The sequence below is a fragment of the Dama dama genome, chromosome 15 (genome assembly GCF_033118175.1).
Source record: "Dama dama isolate Ldn47 chromosome 15, ASM3311817v1, whole genome shotgun sequence".
Lineage (NCBI taxonomy): Eukaryota > Metazoa > Chordata > Mammalia > Artiodactyla > Cervidae > Dama > Dama dama.
Genome location: NC_083695.1, coordinates 23,050,483 through 23,064,972, shown reverse-complemented (window position 1 = coordinate 23,064,972; position 14,490 = coordinate 23,050,483). Strand labels below are relative to the sequence as shown.

General features: G+C 39.0%; 1 protein-coding gene across 2 annotated transcripts in view; it reads right to left on the bottom strand.

Moving 5' to 3' along the window:
* The window catches only part of REEP3 (receptor accessory protein 3), a 99,685-nt gene that overhangs the window by 30,143 nt on the left and 55,052 nt on the right, over positions 1-14,490 (bottom strand). The window contains exon 1 of one of the 2 annotated variants that reach the window (XM_061161625.1): positions 1,214-1,252. The exons of the other annotated variant lie outside the window; for it this stretch is intronic. Coding sequence (XP_061017608.1) covers positions 1,214-1,237 — 24 coding nt within the window. The 5' untranslated portion in view covers positions 1,238-1,252. Of the gene's footprint in view, positions 1-1,213; positions 1,253-14,490 lie in introns of those variants that run through there. 2 annotated transcript variants of the gene reach the window in all.

The following is a 14,490-nucleotide window of genomic DNA, read 5'->3' as shown; positions in this document are numbered from 1 at the left end:
TTTTGTAAAGACTGCAAAACGCTTAGACAAGAAGGAAAGACATGACAGTTGAATATAAAGGAGTCTTTTGAGGCCTGGTTTAAAAAGAAAAATGGGGAGAATAAAAAATAGCATGAGGCTAAATGAAAGCACGCTTATAGCCTCAAGGATTGAACATTTTACTGGAGAGATAATGAGATTCAAATTATGAGGAAGCAGGAATACTTAATGGGAACATGATCCTGTATGAGATAGACAAGAATAAGATGAGAAAGAAGAGTGAGATCAAGAAAGAAGCTGGGGTGCATCTTCCTCTGAGATAGAATCGAAAGGAGAGGGGCCATGTTGGGAAGAGGCTGGAGTGGTTCATAGGTGAGGACCTCTGTCTTTACTCTGCAGTAGGAGGGCAGGTCATCTTTAACGCTGGGGATGGTGGGAAGGAGAGTGGATTTCAAAAGAGTAGTGAAGGTTTATGAAATTTGTTTATATGGATGGAATAGGGATCTGCCTAGGGTAGAGATGGAATAGAATCTGTGACCAATGATGCCCTCGGCTTCTCTGGGTGTCAGAGAGAGGCGGCTACAATGAAAGGTGTAGGATGGTGAAACAGGACAGGGGTGGAGGTGACAGCTTGCTGTTCACAAAAAGGCAAATAACAGAGGCTGGCTGGGGAGTTGCCCAGCCGGAGCTGGTGCTTCTCGGTCTATTTCTGAAAGAGGTAGGGCCATGTGTCCACTTCCCGCCAGCAGAATATTAGCTGAGGCTTTTGAGTGTATCTCCCCACAGGCTCTTCTCTCGTCCTGTGGCTGGGAGGGCAGGGAGCAGAGCAACCTTGGAATCTACATATTACAGATGGGCAGAGCCCCATTTCTTCTTACACGGTTGTTTGAGAAACATTTCTTGATGAAGTCAACACTAACCTGGACTGTTATGCTAAAGACAAATGTTTTTATATTCCCCCCACCACTGCATTTTTGTTTCAGCTTAAGAATCTGCATCCAATGCAGGAGATGCAAGAGATGTAGGTTCGATCCTTGGGTTGGGAAGATCCCCTGGAGTAGGAAATGGCAACCCACTTTAGTATTCTGGCTTGGGAAATTCCACGGACAGAGGAGCCTGGCGGGCTACAGTCCAAGGGTTGCAAAGAGTCAGACATGATTGAGTGAGCAACTTACCTGCTTACTTATAATTACAGCAGTTTAGCCTACCCTAATGTAAAAGGTTATCATCTAACCTCTGTGGGAACTGAAAGAACCATGGTTCCAGAATTAGGTGGACATCAGTCACAGGGCTGTTGGCTGCCACCTGTGACACGGTTGGCACTGCTGGATGCTGCCACCACAATGACCTGGAAATGGAGGAGAGGAGCATCATTTTAAGAAACTCTGTCCCCAGGGGACTCTCAGAAACATTGGGGGGAATTCTCCTGGTGGTCCAGTGGCTAAGACTCTGAGCTCCTAATGCAGGGGGCTCGGGTTCGATCCCTGCATGAAGAACTAGACCCCACATACTTCAGTTAAGACCTGGGGCAGCCAAAAAAGAAGAAACTGGAAGATAGGCAAGGCTGACGCTCTCATGCAGCAGACGGGGGCAAAGCCAGAGAAATACTATTTTAAATTATTTTCATTATCCTTTGGCTAGTGTGGCCTCTACCTGTATAAATTTGTTATTGTCTGTAATGTCAGTACATGTGACTTACAGAAATCCCTTGGTACTTTCAGTTGGCCAAGAAATCAGATACAGACGCTCATTAGAGATACGCATAAAGCTTAAAATAATTATATTCTGAGTGGTAAGCCAAAATATTCAGAGTAAAATGCATAAAAGTCAGTGGGAAGACGACATGAAAAACAGTTGTTCCATGGCCTATTTTGCTGACTTTGGTTTTGTTTTCCCAAGAGTATACCTAATGACTATTACAGTACCAGGCACAAAATAAATGTTAAGAAATATTTATTAAATTATTAGTGACCTGGGCTAACTTATGAACAATAATATAATTTCCTTCTTTTTCCTAATTATTTTGTAATAAAGTTCTTTGGAAGTGGTCACAATAAAGTGGCAATCATTTATCAATATTGGGACACACTTTCTTCACCATATTTTTCATAACTAGAGAAATGTGATGGATGTTTTTTAAAAATAAAATATTTGCAAATAAAAATTACCCAAATGAAATGTTAAAATCATTTAAATATCAAAATAAATTTATTTTCTAAGAAAATATACTCTTATAGTTAGGCAAGTTCTTTCTAAAACGGAGTTATCTGTGATATAAAACCACAGTATCTAAAATTACATTCTGGTTTATACAGTGCATGGATTAGATTATCCTACTTAACAAGCCAGTACTTGCTTTATTACTCACAATCCAGAAGGCTTTTGTAAGACTTAGCGTTTCACAAACCCAGACAGTCATGTGATAGCGTTCTTGCTTTACTCTCCCAAAGGAATTAGGATATTTTAAGCCTGAGTGAATACTGTAAAATGAATGTACTCATAGGCTAAATTTACTATCAAAAGACCATGCTCCATTTAATAGGTATGCATTTACCTATTCCTGATGCCAAAAGAAAAGTAGGCCTCATTTCATGGTTTTTAAACATTTTTCAACAAAACAAGTTTTTATGATTCAATATTCTGAGACAGAATTTGCAACGCAATTGATTTAGATCCCAGGACAAACAAATAAAGCAAACAAAAAGTGAACTATAACTGTAAAATAATCCTCCTGATTTCCATCACAGAAGTTGAGAGTAATGCACTGGTATATTTATATTGGGGAATATCATGTTCTCATGTGAGGCACATTGCTGTACATTCACAAGAGTTATGGAGAATTGTGGTGAGGGCATGTTAATTCAAAGCCATCTTTCTCAAATTGTATCTTTACATAACTTATTCTTGCTATGCTATGAGCACTGTGGTATTATGATAATAACGACATTGACAATAATGTATGTTAAATGATATTTGTTGTTCAGTTGCCTGGTCATGTCCGACTCCGAGACCCCCATGGACTACAGCAGGTCAGGCCTCCCTGTCCCTTGCCATCTCCTGGAGCCTGCCCAAGTTCATGTCCATTGCTTCGGTGATACCATCCAGCCATCTCATCCTCTCCTCTGCCTTCAATCTTTCTCAGCATCAGGTCTTTTCCAATGAGTCAGCCGTTGCCATCAGGTGGCCAAATTATTGGAGCCCCAGTTTCAGCATCAGTCCTTCCAATGAGTATTCAGGGTTGATTTCCTTCGAGATTGACTGGTTTGATCTCCTTGCACCACAGTTCAAAAGCATCAATTCTCTGGTGCTATGTGCTACGCCCTCTTTAAGGTCAGGTTCTCACAACCACAGGTGACCACTGGGAAGATCAAAGCTTGGCTGCACAGGACCTTTGCTGCACTTTGCCAGCAAGTGATGTCTTTGCTTTTTAACACCCTGTCTAGGTTTGTCAGAGCTTTCCTGCCAAGAAGCAATCGTCTTCTAATCTCATGACTGCAGTCACCATCTGCAATGGTTTTAAAGCCCAAGCAGCAGAAATCTGTCACTGCTTCTACCTTTTCCCTTCTATTTGCCATGAACTGATGGGGATGGATGCTATGATCTTAGTTTTTTTAATACTGAGTTTTAAGCCAGCCTTTTCACTCTCCTTCACCCTCATCAAGAGGTTCTTTAATTCCTCTAGTTCCTCTTCACTTTCTGCCATTAGAGTGGTATCATCCGCATATCTGAAGTAGCTGATGTTTCTCCCACCAATCTTGATTCCAGCTTGTGATTCATCCAGACTGGCATTTCTCACGATGTGCTCAGCATATTAGTTAAATAAACAGGGTTACAATAAGCAGCCTTGTGGTTTAGTTGTACTTGTGCAAGTACAACTAAATTGTACATGCACAACAACACAAAAGATATGTTAACTTGACACATATTACTCAGGGCCTATTACAAACAAAATGCTTTGACATGATATAGTCACAAACCTGGATGCCAAGGCATTCCTATGCAGATGAAGTTTTCATGGGAGGGATGAGTAAAAGAAGACATATAAATGGATAATAAGTGATTACCAGCACAACGTTTAATCCAACATACAACTAGTAATATTTTAATATACTATGTATTATTCATTTGCCTTGTCATTCTATGAATGACATTTTTTCATTTCCAAAGGAAAGTCTTCCTAAAGGAAAAGGAAAGCCTCCACCCCCTCCAAAGGTCATATATAATCTTTGTGCATACATAATCTACTTTCCCTTGCAGTGTATCTGTGTAAAGGTTTATATAACATCTGCCTCTGCCTTTTGACTATTACAACCAATGTTGCCGTTCAGTTGCTAAGTTGTGTCCGATTCTTTGCCACCCCAGGGACTGCAGCATGCCAGGCTCCCCTGTCCTCCTTTATCTCCCAGAGGTGGCTCAGATTTGTGTCGATTGAGTCGACGATGCTATCCAACTATCTCATCCTCTGTTGCCCCCCTTCTCCTCCAGCCTTCAATCATTCCCAGCTTCAGGGTCTTTTCCAAAGAGTTGGCTTGTCACATCAGGCAGCCAAAGTATTGGAGCTTCAGCTTCAGCATGTGACCTTCCAATGAATATTCAGGACTGATTTCCTTTAAGGTTGATTGCTTTGATCTCCTTGCAGTCCAAGGGACTCTCAAGAGTCTTCTTAACAACCAATGGGGACTGAAACTGTCTTGTTCATCGTCATGTTACTAGGACCTAGCCATCCCTGTACCTAATAAACCAAACACACAGGAAGGCTTTTACTGACAGTTTCTTAATGTTAAGGTCTGAATTGATGAACAAGTCAAACAAATAACTCTAGACTGCAAAAAGGAATTCATAACATATAACATAGTCTATTTTATCAAAGTTGTTATCAAAGTTATCAGGTATTATTAACAAACTTTTCAGTGTCTCTTAATTTCAGATTATTTGAATCATAGGCAATTAATGCCAGTTTTTCAGAAAAAATGAAAAATTACATATGCCTAATGATTTCAATTATAACCACACTAAGTAAATCCAGAGCATAAAATGCTAAAATATGCTTCACTGGAAAAAAAAAATATCCTCGCTGAGTCTGAAAAGAAATAAACACTGCTGAATTTCAGACCACCCAAAGAGAACTTTATTTTCTGACCATTAGTTATTCCCTCAAGTCAGCTCATCCAAAAGATTCATTCTACATCACTTTCAGAGACAACAGAGAGAACTTCTAATAGAGATTTCTTTAGAAACAGGATCGAGTTGAAAAGGTTTCTCTTGTTTCAGTGACATTATGCAATAATTTGGTTATTTCATAATGATTTTTCCCCATTAAAAACAAAGAGGAACAAAATGTGAGAAATCAAATAGAAAAACGCCCTTTTTTATCCAACCCAGATGGCTCAATTATGGGATTTTTCCCAGAGCTGTGCCAAGTTAGAAGCATGCTTGAAAATAAGCTAGTTGAAGTTCAATCCACAGTGAATAGAGACATTGGTTGAAAATACTTTTTTCTTAAAAAAGAGGGGGCATGTGTTTGGGGGTAAGTATGGTAGACTAGGGTTGATTTGCGTTTCCCTGGCTTTGGGGTGCTTCCTCCCTCACGGCCCCACTGTCTTAACTTTCTATAGCTTGCCAGGAACTAGGATGTTTGGGAGTCAGTTATATTAATACTTTCAGATGCTGAACTTGCATCATGGTTTACCTGCAGTTTCCAAACATCACTGCCAAAGACCTCACAGAATATCCTGTTGTTTTGAGGAGGAAAGTCTCATATTATACAGATGTATTTGGTGTTAAAATGAATTAAAATGGGGCAGACTGCAACTAGAAATGGATACTCTTTCACAAGATTACCTTGGCTTTTCCTCAATGCTCTTGAGTCACAGAAGCCCCATGTATCTCATCCCTGATCCCAAGTAAGTTTGAGGAACTTGAGAGAAGGAAAAAACACAAAAATGTTTAAAAGCTAGATGATAATTAATTTAAAAGGAGTGTTGAAAAGAAGATAAAAAAGCAGGAACTGCTATGGGAATTGCTCCCAGGAGCAGAATTTAAGAAGGAATGACCTCTCAGTACAAAATAACTCTTTGCATCCACACTGGCTGATAATTCGCACTTCACTTTTTCTATTATTTGAAGTCCTATTGATTCATTTGGAATAATAAATATTTGTTAGAGACACAATTCACTTTTAATAGAACCGCACAGAATTTCTCATGGATTTTAGCATGGGACAGAGCCTATGCAGATAGAAAGGAGTAAACTGGGTTAAATGGCCATCCTAATTGTCATGCTTCCACACTAAATTGCCATCTTCCCGTCCTTATTCCTTTAGTGTTCTCAAAGTCCTGGGCCACTGCATTTCTAACTTGAGGCATTCCCAACAGCTAGCACCACTTCTTAGGCACCTAGGTCCCCTAGCTTCTCATGAATCTTTACACGATCAATTACACCTTGCTATTTCCACACGTGAACTAATATAGCCACTGAAAGGTATACTCTTTTTTTCCAGATGACCGGCAAGATTATGACTAACACAGTAGAAGAAAACTTTCCTTCTTCAAGTAAAAGATACCACTTTCTTTATACAAGCTGTAGCTTTATAGGCTCAATAGCATATGTCAAACATACAATAATCATTCAAACAGTAAGAAGCTGCCTAAATACCACATGGGAAAACAGCATCTTCTCGAGAAGCAAAGACTGGAAGAACAAAAAAAAAAAAACCTCTAGGAAGAATACATCTGTCATGACTGACAGTGAGTCTGTGCTATCAAACTATTTTCCTTCAAAAGCATGTGCAGTCAGCCTCACATAGAGAACTGAGGTTCACATTTGAGTGAAGAGACAGAGGCAAGTTACAGGGCCTGGGATACTTGGGGGATGGGGCGGATGGATGTGTACAGTGGGCAGGACAGGATGACCACTGTGAGTAAACACAGTGAGGGGAACAAAAAGGTGGGAGGGAAGGTACAGGAAGAAGGGCGGATGATTCCAAAGAGAAACTTCCTTGATGTAGAAATGTCATGTACGGAAACTAGGAGAACACCCTTACCCCCCGATAGTATATGCTTAACTTCATTAAAACATTATTCTTGGGGACTTTCCAGTGGTTAAGTGGTCCAGTGGTTAAGACTCTGAGCTTCCACTGCTGGGGGTGCAGATTTGCTCCCTAGTCGAACTAAGATCCCATGTGCCACACAGTGTGACCAGAAATTTTGTTCTAATTTTTTTAATAATATATTCCAAGTTGTTAGTCCATTTACATACAGATGTTTTTAAGGTAATCTATTTGTTATGTTGTGCCCCTCTGCCTAAAATAAACTTATACTAAAAAAAGCACAATGTGGTAATTATTCACTTTTCAGAATACAGTAAGATACCTCTCTTAGTCAATGCTTTCCAGTTTGGCTGTGGATAAGAATTACTTGGGGATTAAAAGCAATTATGCAGATTCCGAGGCTCCATCATCTCAGGGAAGAGAGAGGGCAGCAGGGTGTTTAGAAGGCAAGCTCTGTGAATTTGTAACGTATAAGCAGAGCTGAGAACATGCACAAAATTCTTGCTACCTGAACTGTGGTGTGCAGACCAGCAGCACTGGCAGCATCTGGGCGCCTGCTGGAAACGCAGAATCTCAAGCCCAGGCCAGAACTACTTGATTAGAATCTGCATTGTAAACAAGATCCCAGGGAGATTCCAGTGTTCCTCAAAGTGTGACAAGGACTGCGGTGGGAGGTGCCCTGTGTTTTTTCTGAAAATACCAGTTAGAAGGAGGTGGTATCATTCATGAAGAAAATGTAAAAACAGCCTTGGGTTTGGAAGCAAGATGAACTCAGTTTGAGAATTTGTTCACTATAAACAATTAAAATACACCCTTGTTTTCATAACACTGTTTAGACACATCATCATTTTTTAAAAAAAGAACCTCAAAAAATATAAGGAACTGAGCCGTTAGCCCACTTCTCAGAGGCACTGTTTCTGGCTATCAGTTGAAAAGACAAAAGCTTTGAGTAAACTACCCAGGGTAGGGCAGCCTATAGGCTCTTCTGCCCAGAAGTCCCATGCAGGATGTCCCATTCTAGAGTCCAGAGCTATCTGGACACAGACCACTGGATGGAAACCCTCTCCCTGCCCAAGGTGGAAGTGCCCTTAGATTTTTCTCCCTAAGAGTATGTCTAAACCTGCTTCCTACAGAGAAAGTAAGAACATTGATGGGCAGGTTGAAATTATATTCAAACATCACGTCATTGGCAAAAACGTCCCCAGTTCACTCTAATAATTTATTCTGACAATCTTTTAAAGAAGAATATAATGCAATAAGACTGAAGTGTTAAACCTTCATTTAAAAGATGCTGTTGGAAACCTTTGAAAGTTAATATAATAATTTTCAAATAAAATTACTTAACTCCATCTATTTCTGTGACTTTTCAAGACCTTTTGATGAATTTTTTAATTTTACCTGCAGAGTTTGAATCTGTGGTTTAAGAAGAGTGATCACACTCCGACAATTCTAACTATGGGGCATGTGCTATAATCATGTGTTATAGAAAAGAAATAAAAGATATTCTTCAAAAACAAAAAAAAAAAAAAAAAAGAAGAGTGATCAGTCTATATAATTCTATATATCTTAAATTTTGATAGTTATTAAAAAATCTTCAATCTTTTTACAATCTATTATATTTCTGAAGTAACATACCACTTGTGAGCTTTTAAAATTACATGAGGTTTTCTGACAGATTTTATTTTTCTTACTTAGCTAAAGTCTTCAGGAACAGCTCTAGCTTTTATATTTTTAGGAGGACCTTTCACAGCGTGATGGCAATCTGGCTGACAATATGATGATTATAGCTGTAGCTGGTGAAGCACTATATTACTGAAGTTACATAATGGAAAGATGATGTACATATGTGAACACTCCAAAGGTAGATCCTGGTATTCTGTGAAAGAGGAAACCTCTCTGCTTAAATAATATAAACTCTAGCTAAGAAGGAAAAGGAAAGATTAGGGCTTCCCTGGTGGCTCAGTGGTAAATCATCTGCTTGTAATGCAGGAGATATGGGTTTGATCCCTGGGTTGGGAAGATCCCCTTGGAGTAGGGAGTGGCAACCCACTCTACTATTCTTGCCTGGAGAATTCCATGGACAGAGGAGCCTGGCAGGCTACACTCCATGGGGTTGCAAAGAGTTGGACACGACTGAGCTATTAACACTTTTTTCCACTTTTTCAGGTATGTCTTACATTATTAGAAAACATTCCATCTTTAAATAAAAAAAATTTACTCTAAAATTATAGGAAGAACTATGTTAGGCATTCATTTAAAGCCCCCCATTCTTTAATTTTCTGTCACTTAAACCCTGTCCTATTTATTTTGTCAATTCTTTTTCTACTCTCCTCTTCACCTTTTGTTAGATTTACTCAAGGAAACAACTCTTAGAAATATTGTAATTCTCTTGATTTTGTTTTTATTTTACTTCTGCATTTTTATTGCTTTATTTATCCTACTTTCTTTACAGATTGCTTTAATTCTGATATTTTTGTTACTCTGAATCAAACGCTTCATTTTTCTTCCTGCTTGTTCAAAATAAAAGTGTTTACACTATTGCATTCGAGACTGTTAATATTCAAGAATATAAATTGTAATAAATATATTACTGTCATTTTTACTTTTGAATTTGCCTAGTACTGTACTTTTGAATTTCTCGTGTACTCAATTATTACTTCTCCCTTTTGGAACTTATTGAGGGGTTTTCTAGTAGTGAGGCTATGGTTTGTGAACAGATATGGGGGAGGCAGAACTGGCTGCTTCTGAACATGGTTTTCCTGCAGCAGGGAGGCTGCTGGCAGCTGAGTTTTTTGGTGTTTTTTGGTTGCTGTAGCTTTTATGATTTTAAGCTGTTCCATCACTAGGGATTAGGGTGGAGGTGGCTAGGCCTCCCTCCAATTTATTATTTAACAACATTTCCTTTAATGGAAACAACAGTTTCTGTCCCTGATTTTTAAAATCTATTTCCATTGGCACTACAGTTGGTAAAATTCTTCCTAGATATTAGCAAAAGCCTGACTTAGCCTCTTAGGTTTAAATGTTACTGGGAGAATTTTTTTCTTTATGTATGTTTTATGAAGCATTTGCATAGGACAGCTGTGGTTGCTAGCTCCATCTTAGCGTGAAAATTGTGGGAATGCTTTCATTTTACTTTGTAAAGGTCAAGGAGTACTCTAATTCACATTATTATATTTTAGCTGCCTTTTCTTTTTTTTTGGCCTAAGATCATGCCCATGCCCCCTGCAATGGAAGCCCAGAGTCCTAACCACTGGACCATCAGGAATTATCTACATTTTTAAAGTTTAGAAGGAATTGTGTTAGGCTTTTATTTAACCCCGATAATATAAATCTTAATTTAAATTTAACACCTGTTTCCTAAAGAGGATACACTGTAATGATCCTGAAGAAATTATTTTCAGAAGACATAAGAAAGAGTATGTCACTTGATGATTACAACAGGATCAATTACTTCAGGCAGTGAAATTACATACTAACATGCATTATATATAAAATAAGTAATCCCAACACAAAAAATTAAGATTACAAAGCATACTCACCACCTACTTTAAGTAAATAAAGGTAGATTTACTTCATTAAAGAAGAATGACCAACACAATATTGTAAAGCAATTATCCTCCAATTAAAAAAATTAATTTACATTAAAAAGGTAAATGGTAGAATATTAAAATGCATATCCAAACAGCTGAAATAAAAAATGTAAATAAATATTAAAAAAATAATGAACTATCCCAAGTGATTCTTTTTAACTGTCCCAAACAGAAACTGATTTTATCACAACTTGATTTGTGAACAACTATCTCAAGACAAGATACATGTGTATTCATTGCATGTCAGCTAAAATTACATTTTAAAATTGTTAAGGATTGAAAAAAATAATATGTATTACTATTTCAAACCTATCTCCTATGTGAACACATTTAAGAAACCAATGTTAATGGTAAAACAAGTATTATTTGACATGACAATATAAATCAACCACAAGTATCCCACTCCTAAAGTCAATTTGGAAATATGGGTAAACATAGTAGAATGAATGTGTGTGCGCGCGCTTAGTCGCTCAGTTGTGTCCAACTCTTTGCGATCCCAGAATGTACACATTTAATTGTATCCCCTTTACAAATGTCATTAAAGTAACAGTAAAGTGATTTTTCAGAAAGACTTAAGTCAGGAAGAATACAGAAGAGAGCATCAACATTTTTGGACCCAGGAAAGAAATGGATGGGTAGTAACTGAACCTGAAGAGCTGAGAAAACTGAGGAGTGGACAGTGGGAAAAGGTGAGAAGCAACCCAAGTTTACATTGAAGAGCTTCCAAAAGGTTAAAAAATTGGTAACACAATTCTTGGCCAAAAAATGACAAATGGAGGATCACTGTAGGGATACTGTGAGGAGCAGGGCAAACGAAGGATGGCTGCAAGGACACTGTGAGGGGCAGGTAGATCCTTGGATGACCTCCCACTCTAGCGTTCTGGTGACTCCCCTCCCTCCCCCTGAGGCTTATTCTCTGGAAAGAGTGATTGTTGGATTTGCAAATCTCTGGTGCAGTTGAGTAAGGCCAACAGGGATTAAGTAGCAGATTATAAACTGAGTATTTGAGGGCCCCAATCCTTATTTTCCCACCAGAATGCCAGCAACCAAGTGCCTTTCAGACTGGAAGAATCTTCTCTGTGAAGAATCTGCCTGGCACAAAAGAAAACACCTGAAGATATAGACACTGATAATTTTCTGAGGAAACGACTGGGATGGGTTGAGATGTGTCCCCCAGAAAGATATGCTGAAGTCTGTTATAGACTGTGTTCCCCTAAAATTTGCAAGCTGAAACGCTAACTAAACCCCAGAGTAATGGTATTTGGAGATAGAAACTTTAAGGAGGTGATGAAGATTAAAAAGGTCATAAGGATGAGGCCCCACTTCAAAGGATGGGGCTCCACTTCAATAAGTGGATGGGTCCCCACTTCATAAGAAGAGTAAGAGATCCTAGAGAAATCTCTCTCCCTGCATGCAGAGAGAAAAGGTCATACGAGGACACAGATAGAATGTCTATAAGCTACAAGGATGTCTCCCTCAAAACCAACCCTAATGGCACCTTCATCTTGAACTTGCAGCCTACAGAACTGTGAGAAAAAAACTTTATGTGGCCTGAGCAGTTCATTGTTTGGCATTTTGTTCCAGTAGCCAGGCAAGACTACTACAAAGTTCTAACCCTCAGAATGTGACCCCACTTGGAAACAGGGTCACTGAAGATATAATTAGTTGGGATGAGGTCATCTTGGGGTATGGTGAGCCCTTAATCCAATGTGACTGGTGTCTTTAAAAGGAGAAAAAAAAAGAGACTCAGAGACAAAGACACAAGAGGGAAAGCATCATGGGATAACAGAGGCAGAGACTGAAGTGCTGCCCCTGAAAGGTAAGAATCGCTAAGGACTGCTTCTAGCCAACCACTGGAAGCTAGAAACAGGCAAGAAAGGGTTCTCGTCAACAGGTTTCAGAGGGAAAGTGGCCCTGCCCACATCTTGGCCCCAGAACAGCAAGGCAATAAAATGCTATTGTTTTAAGACACTCAGTTTGTGGCACTTCCTTATGGCAGTCCTAGGAACAAATAAAATTGCCTAGTTAAATCACCTTGTAGTGAAGATTACATTCAGCAAGCCTCTTCATGGGTTCAGGACTTTGAATCAGCTTTTCATTATAATATTCAAATATGAGTAGAGAACTGAGGATCACCTAACTTTTGAAAAAATCATACATGAAAAACAGAGACCGAAATGTAGAAAGAACATGTCTAAAGAGCTATCATTCATATCCTCAGACAAAAGGGAAGCTATTTTAAACAAAGTCAGAATAGGACGCTATTGAAAAAGGAACATTCAGAGAATAAAAGAAACCATCGGAAATTAAACACAGAAGAGAAGACAAGATTGAGGAACTCTACCATAAAATATAGCACACACACAAAAAAAGAGTTGGGAAAGAGAAGAAAAAAGATCAGAAAATTAGAGAATCAGTCCAAGTGGCTTTCTAACTGAATAAAAGGAACCTCAGATAAAACAATGGCACCCCAATCCAGTACTCTTGCCTGGAAAATCCCATGGACAGAGGAGCCTGGTAGGCTGCAGTCCATGGGGTCGAGGAGAATCGTACATGGCTGAGCGACTTCACTTTCACTTTTCACTTTTATGCATTGGAGAAGGAAACAGCAACCCACTCCAGTGTTCTTGCCTGGAGAATCCCAGGGATGGGGTTGCACAGAGTCGGACACGACTAAAATGACTTAGCAGTAGCAGTAGCAGATAAAACAATTAGTGAAAATGAAGTAGAGAAAATCCTTAAAGAAATAATTTTAAACAAATTTCCAGAGTTGAAGGACAAAGCATTCTTGGATTAAAAGGGATGACTGAAGGTTTCGCAAAATTGATTGTAACTGGCTTACACCAAGGCACGTCATCTTGAAAATTTGAAACAATGGGGACACAGAAGATTCCCACAAGCAGGTAAGATGCCAAATGCCAAATGTGTCAGATGGCTGCACAGCAACACAAGAAGTTAAAAGACAAAATTCTGAAGGAAAATACTTTCAGCCTACCCTCTCAAAAAAAAGAAAAACCTCTCAAAAAGCCTTCTCAGGAAGAAAGGCATGCATCAAAATGAGGACATAAAAGAAGAAAGAGGAAAACAGGAGATTAAAAAATCTGAGGATCTAAGAGTCAGTCTGGACCATCTAACGGATGAGAATACACCGGGAGGAAATTCACACATCTGTCAGAGTGTGGGTCTAAATAAGCAAAGAGAACAGAAAATGCCAAATAAGTGAACAAAACAAAACAGAAAAACAAGATAACGAATAACAAATTACTGTGAAGAAAAAGAATGGTCATGTAGACATCAGATGCAAATGGTGTTTCTATGGTGAAAAACCTTATATAATAGGTACTGATTTAAATGCTTTGTTGTATTAACTCATATAATCCTCACAACCACCAGAGGAGGCAAGTACCACTACTGTACTTTTTTTCCAGATAAGGAAAGTGAGGCCAAAAAATAACCTGTTCAACGATACAGCTCGTAAGGCCAAGATGATAAGCCAAGCAGCCTTGTTCTTTATCTCTAGACTCTATTGCTTTTTTCTAATTTAGCCTCAATAACATAAATACTGAATACTGATCCAACTCAAATTACATTCTAATGATAAGTGAAAGTGAAGTCGCTCAGTTGTGTCCGACTCTTTGCGACCCTATGGACTGTAGCCTACCAGGCTCCTTTGTCCATGGCCTTTTCCAGGCAAAAGTACAGGAGTGGGTTGCCATTTCCTTCTCCAGGGGATCTTCCCGACCCAGGGATCGAACCCGGGTCTCCCACATTGTAGGCAGACGCTTTACTGTCTGAGCCACAAGGGAAGTCTACATTCTAATGACAGTGGAAGGCTATAGGGAAATTATGCAAGTATATAATGACATTGGGTAA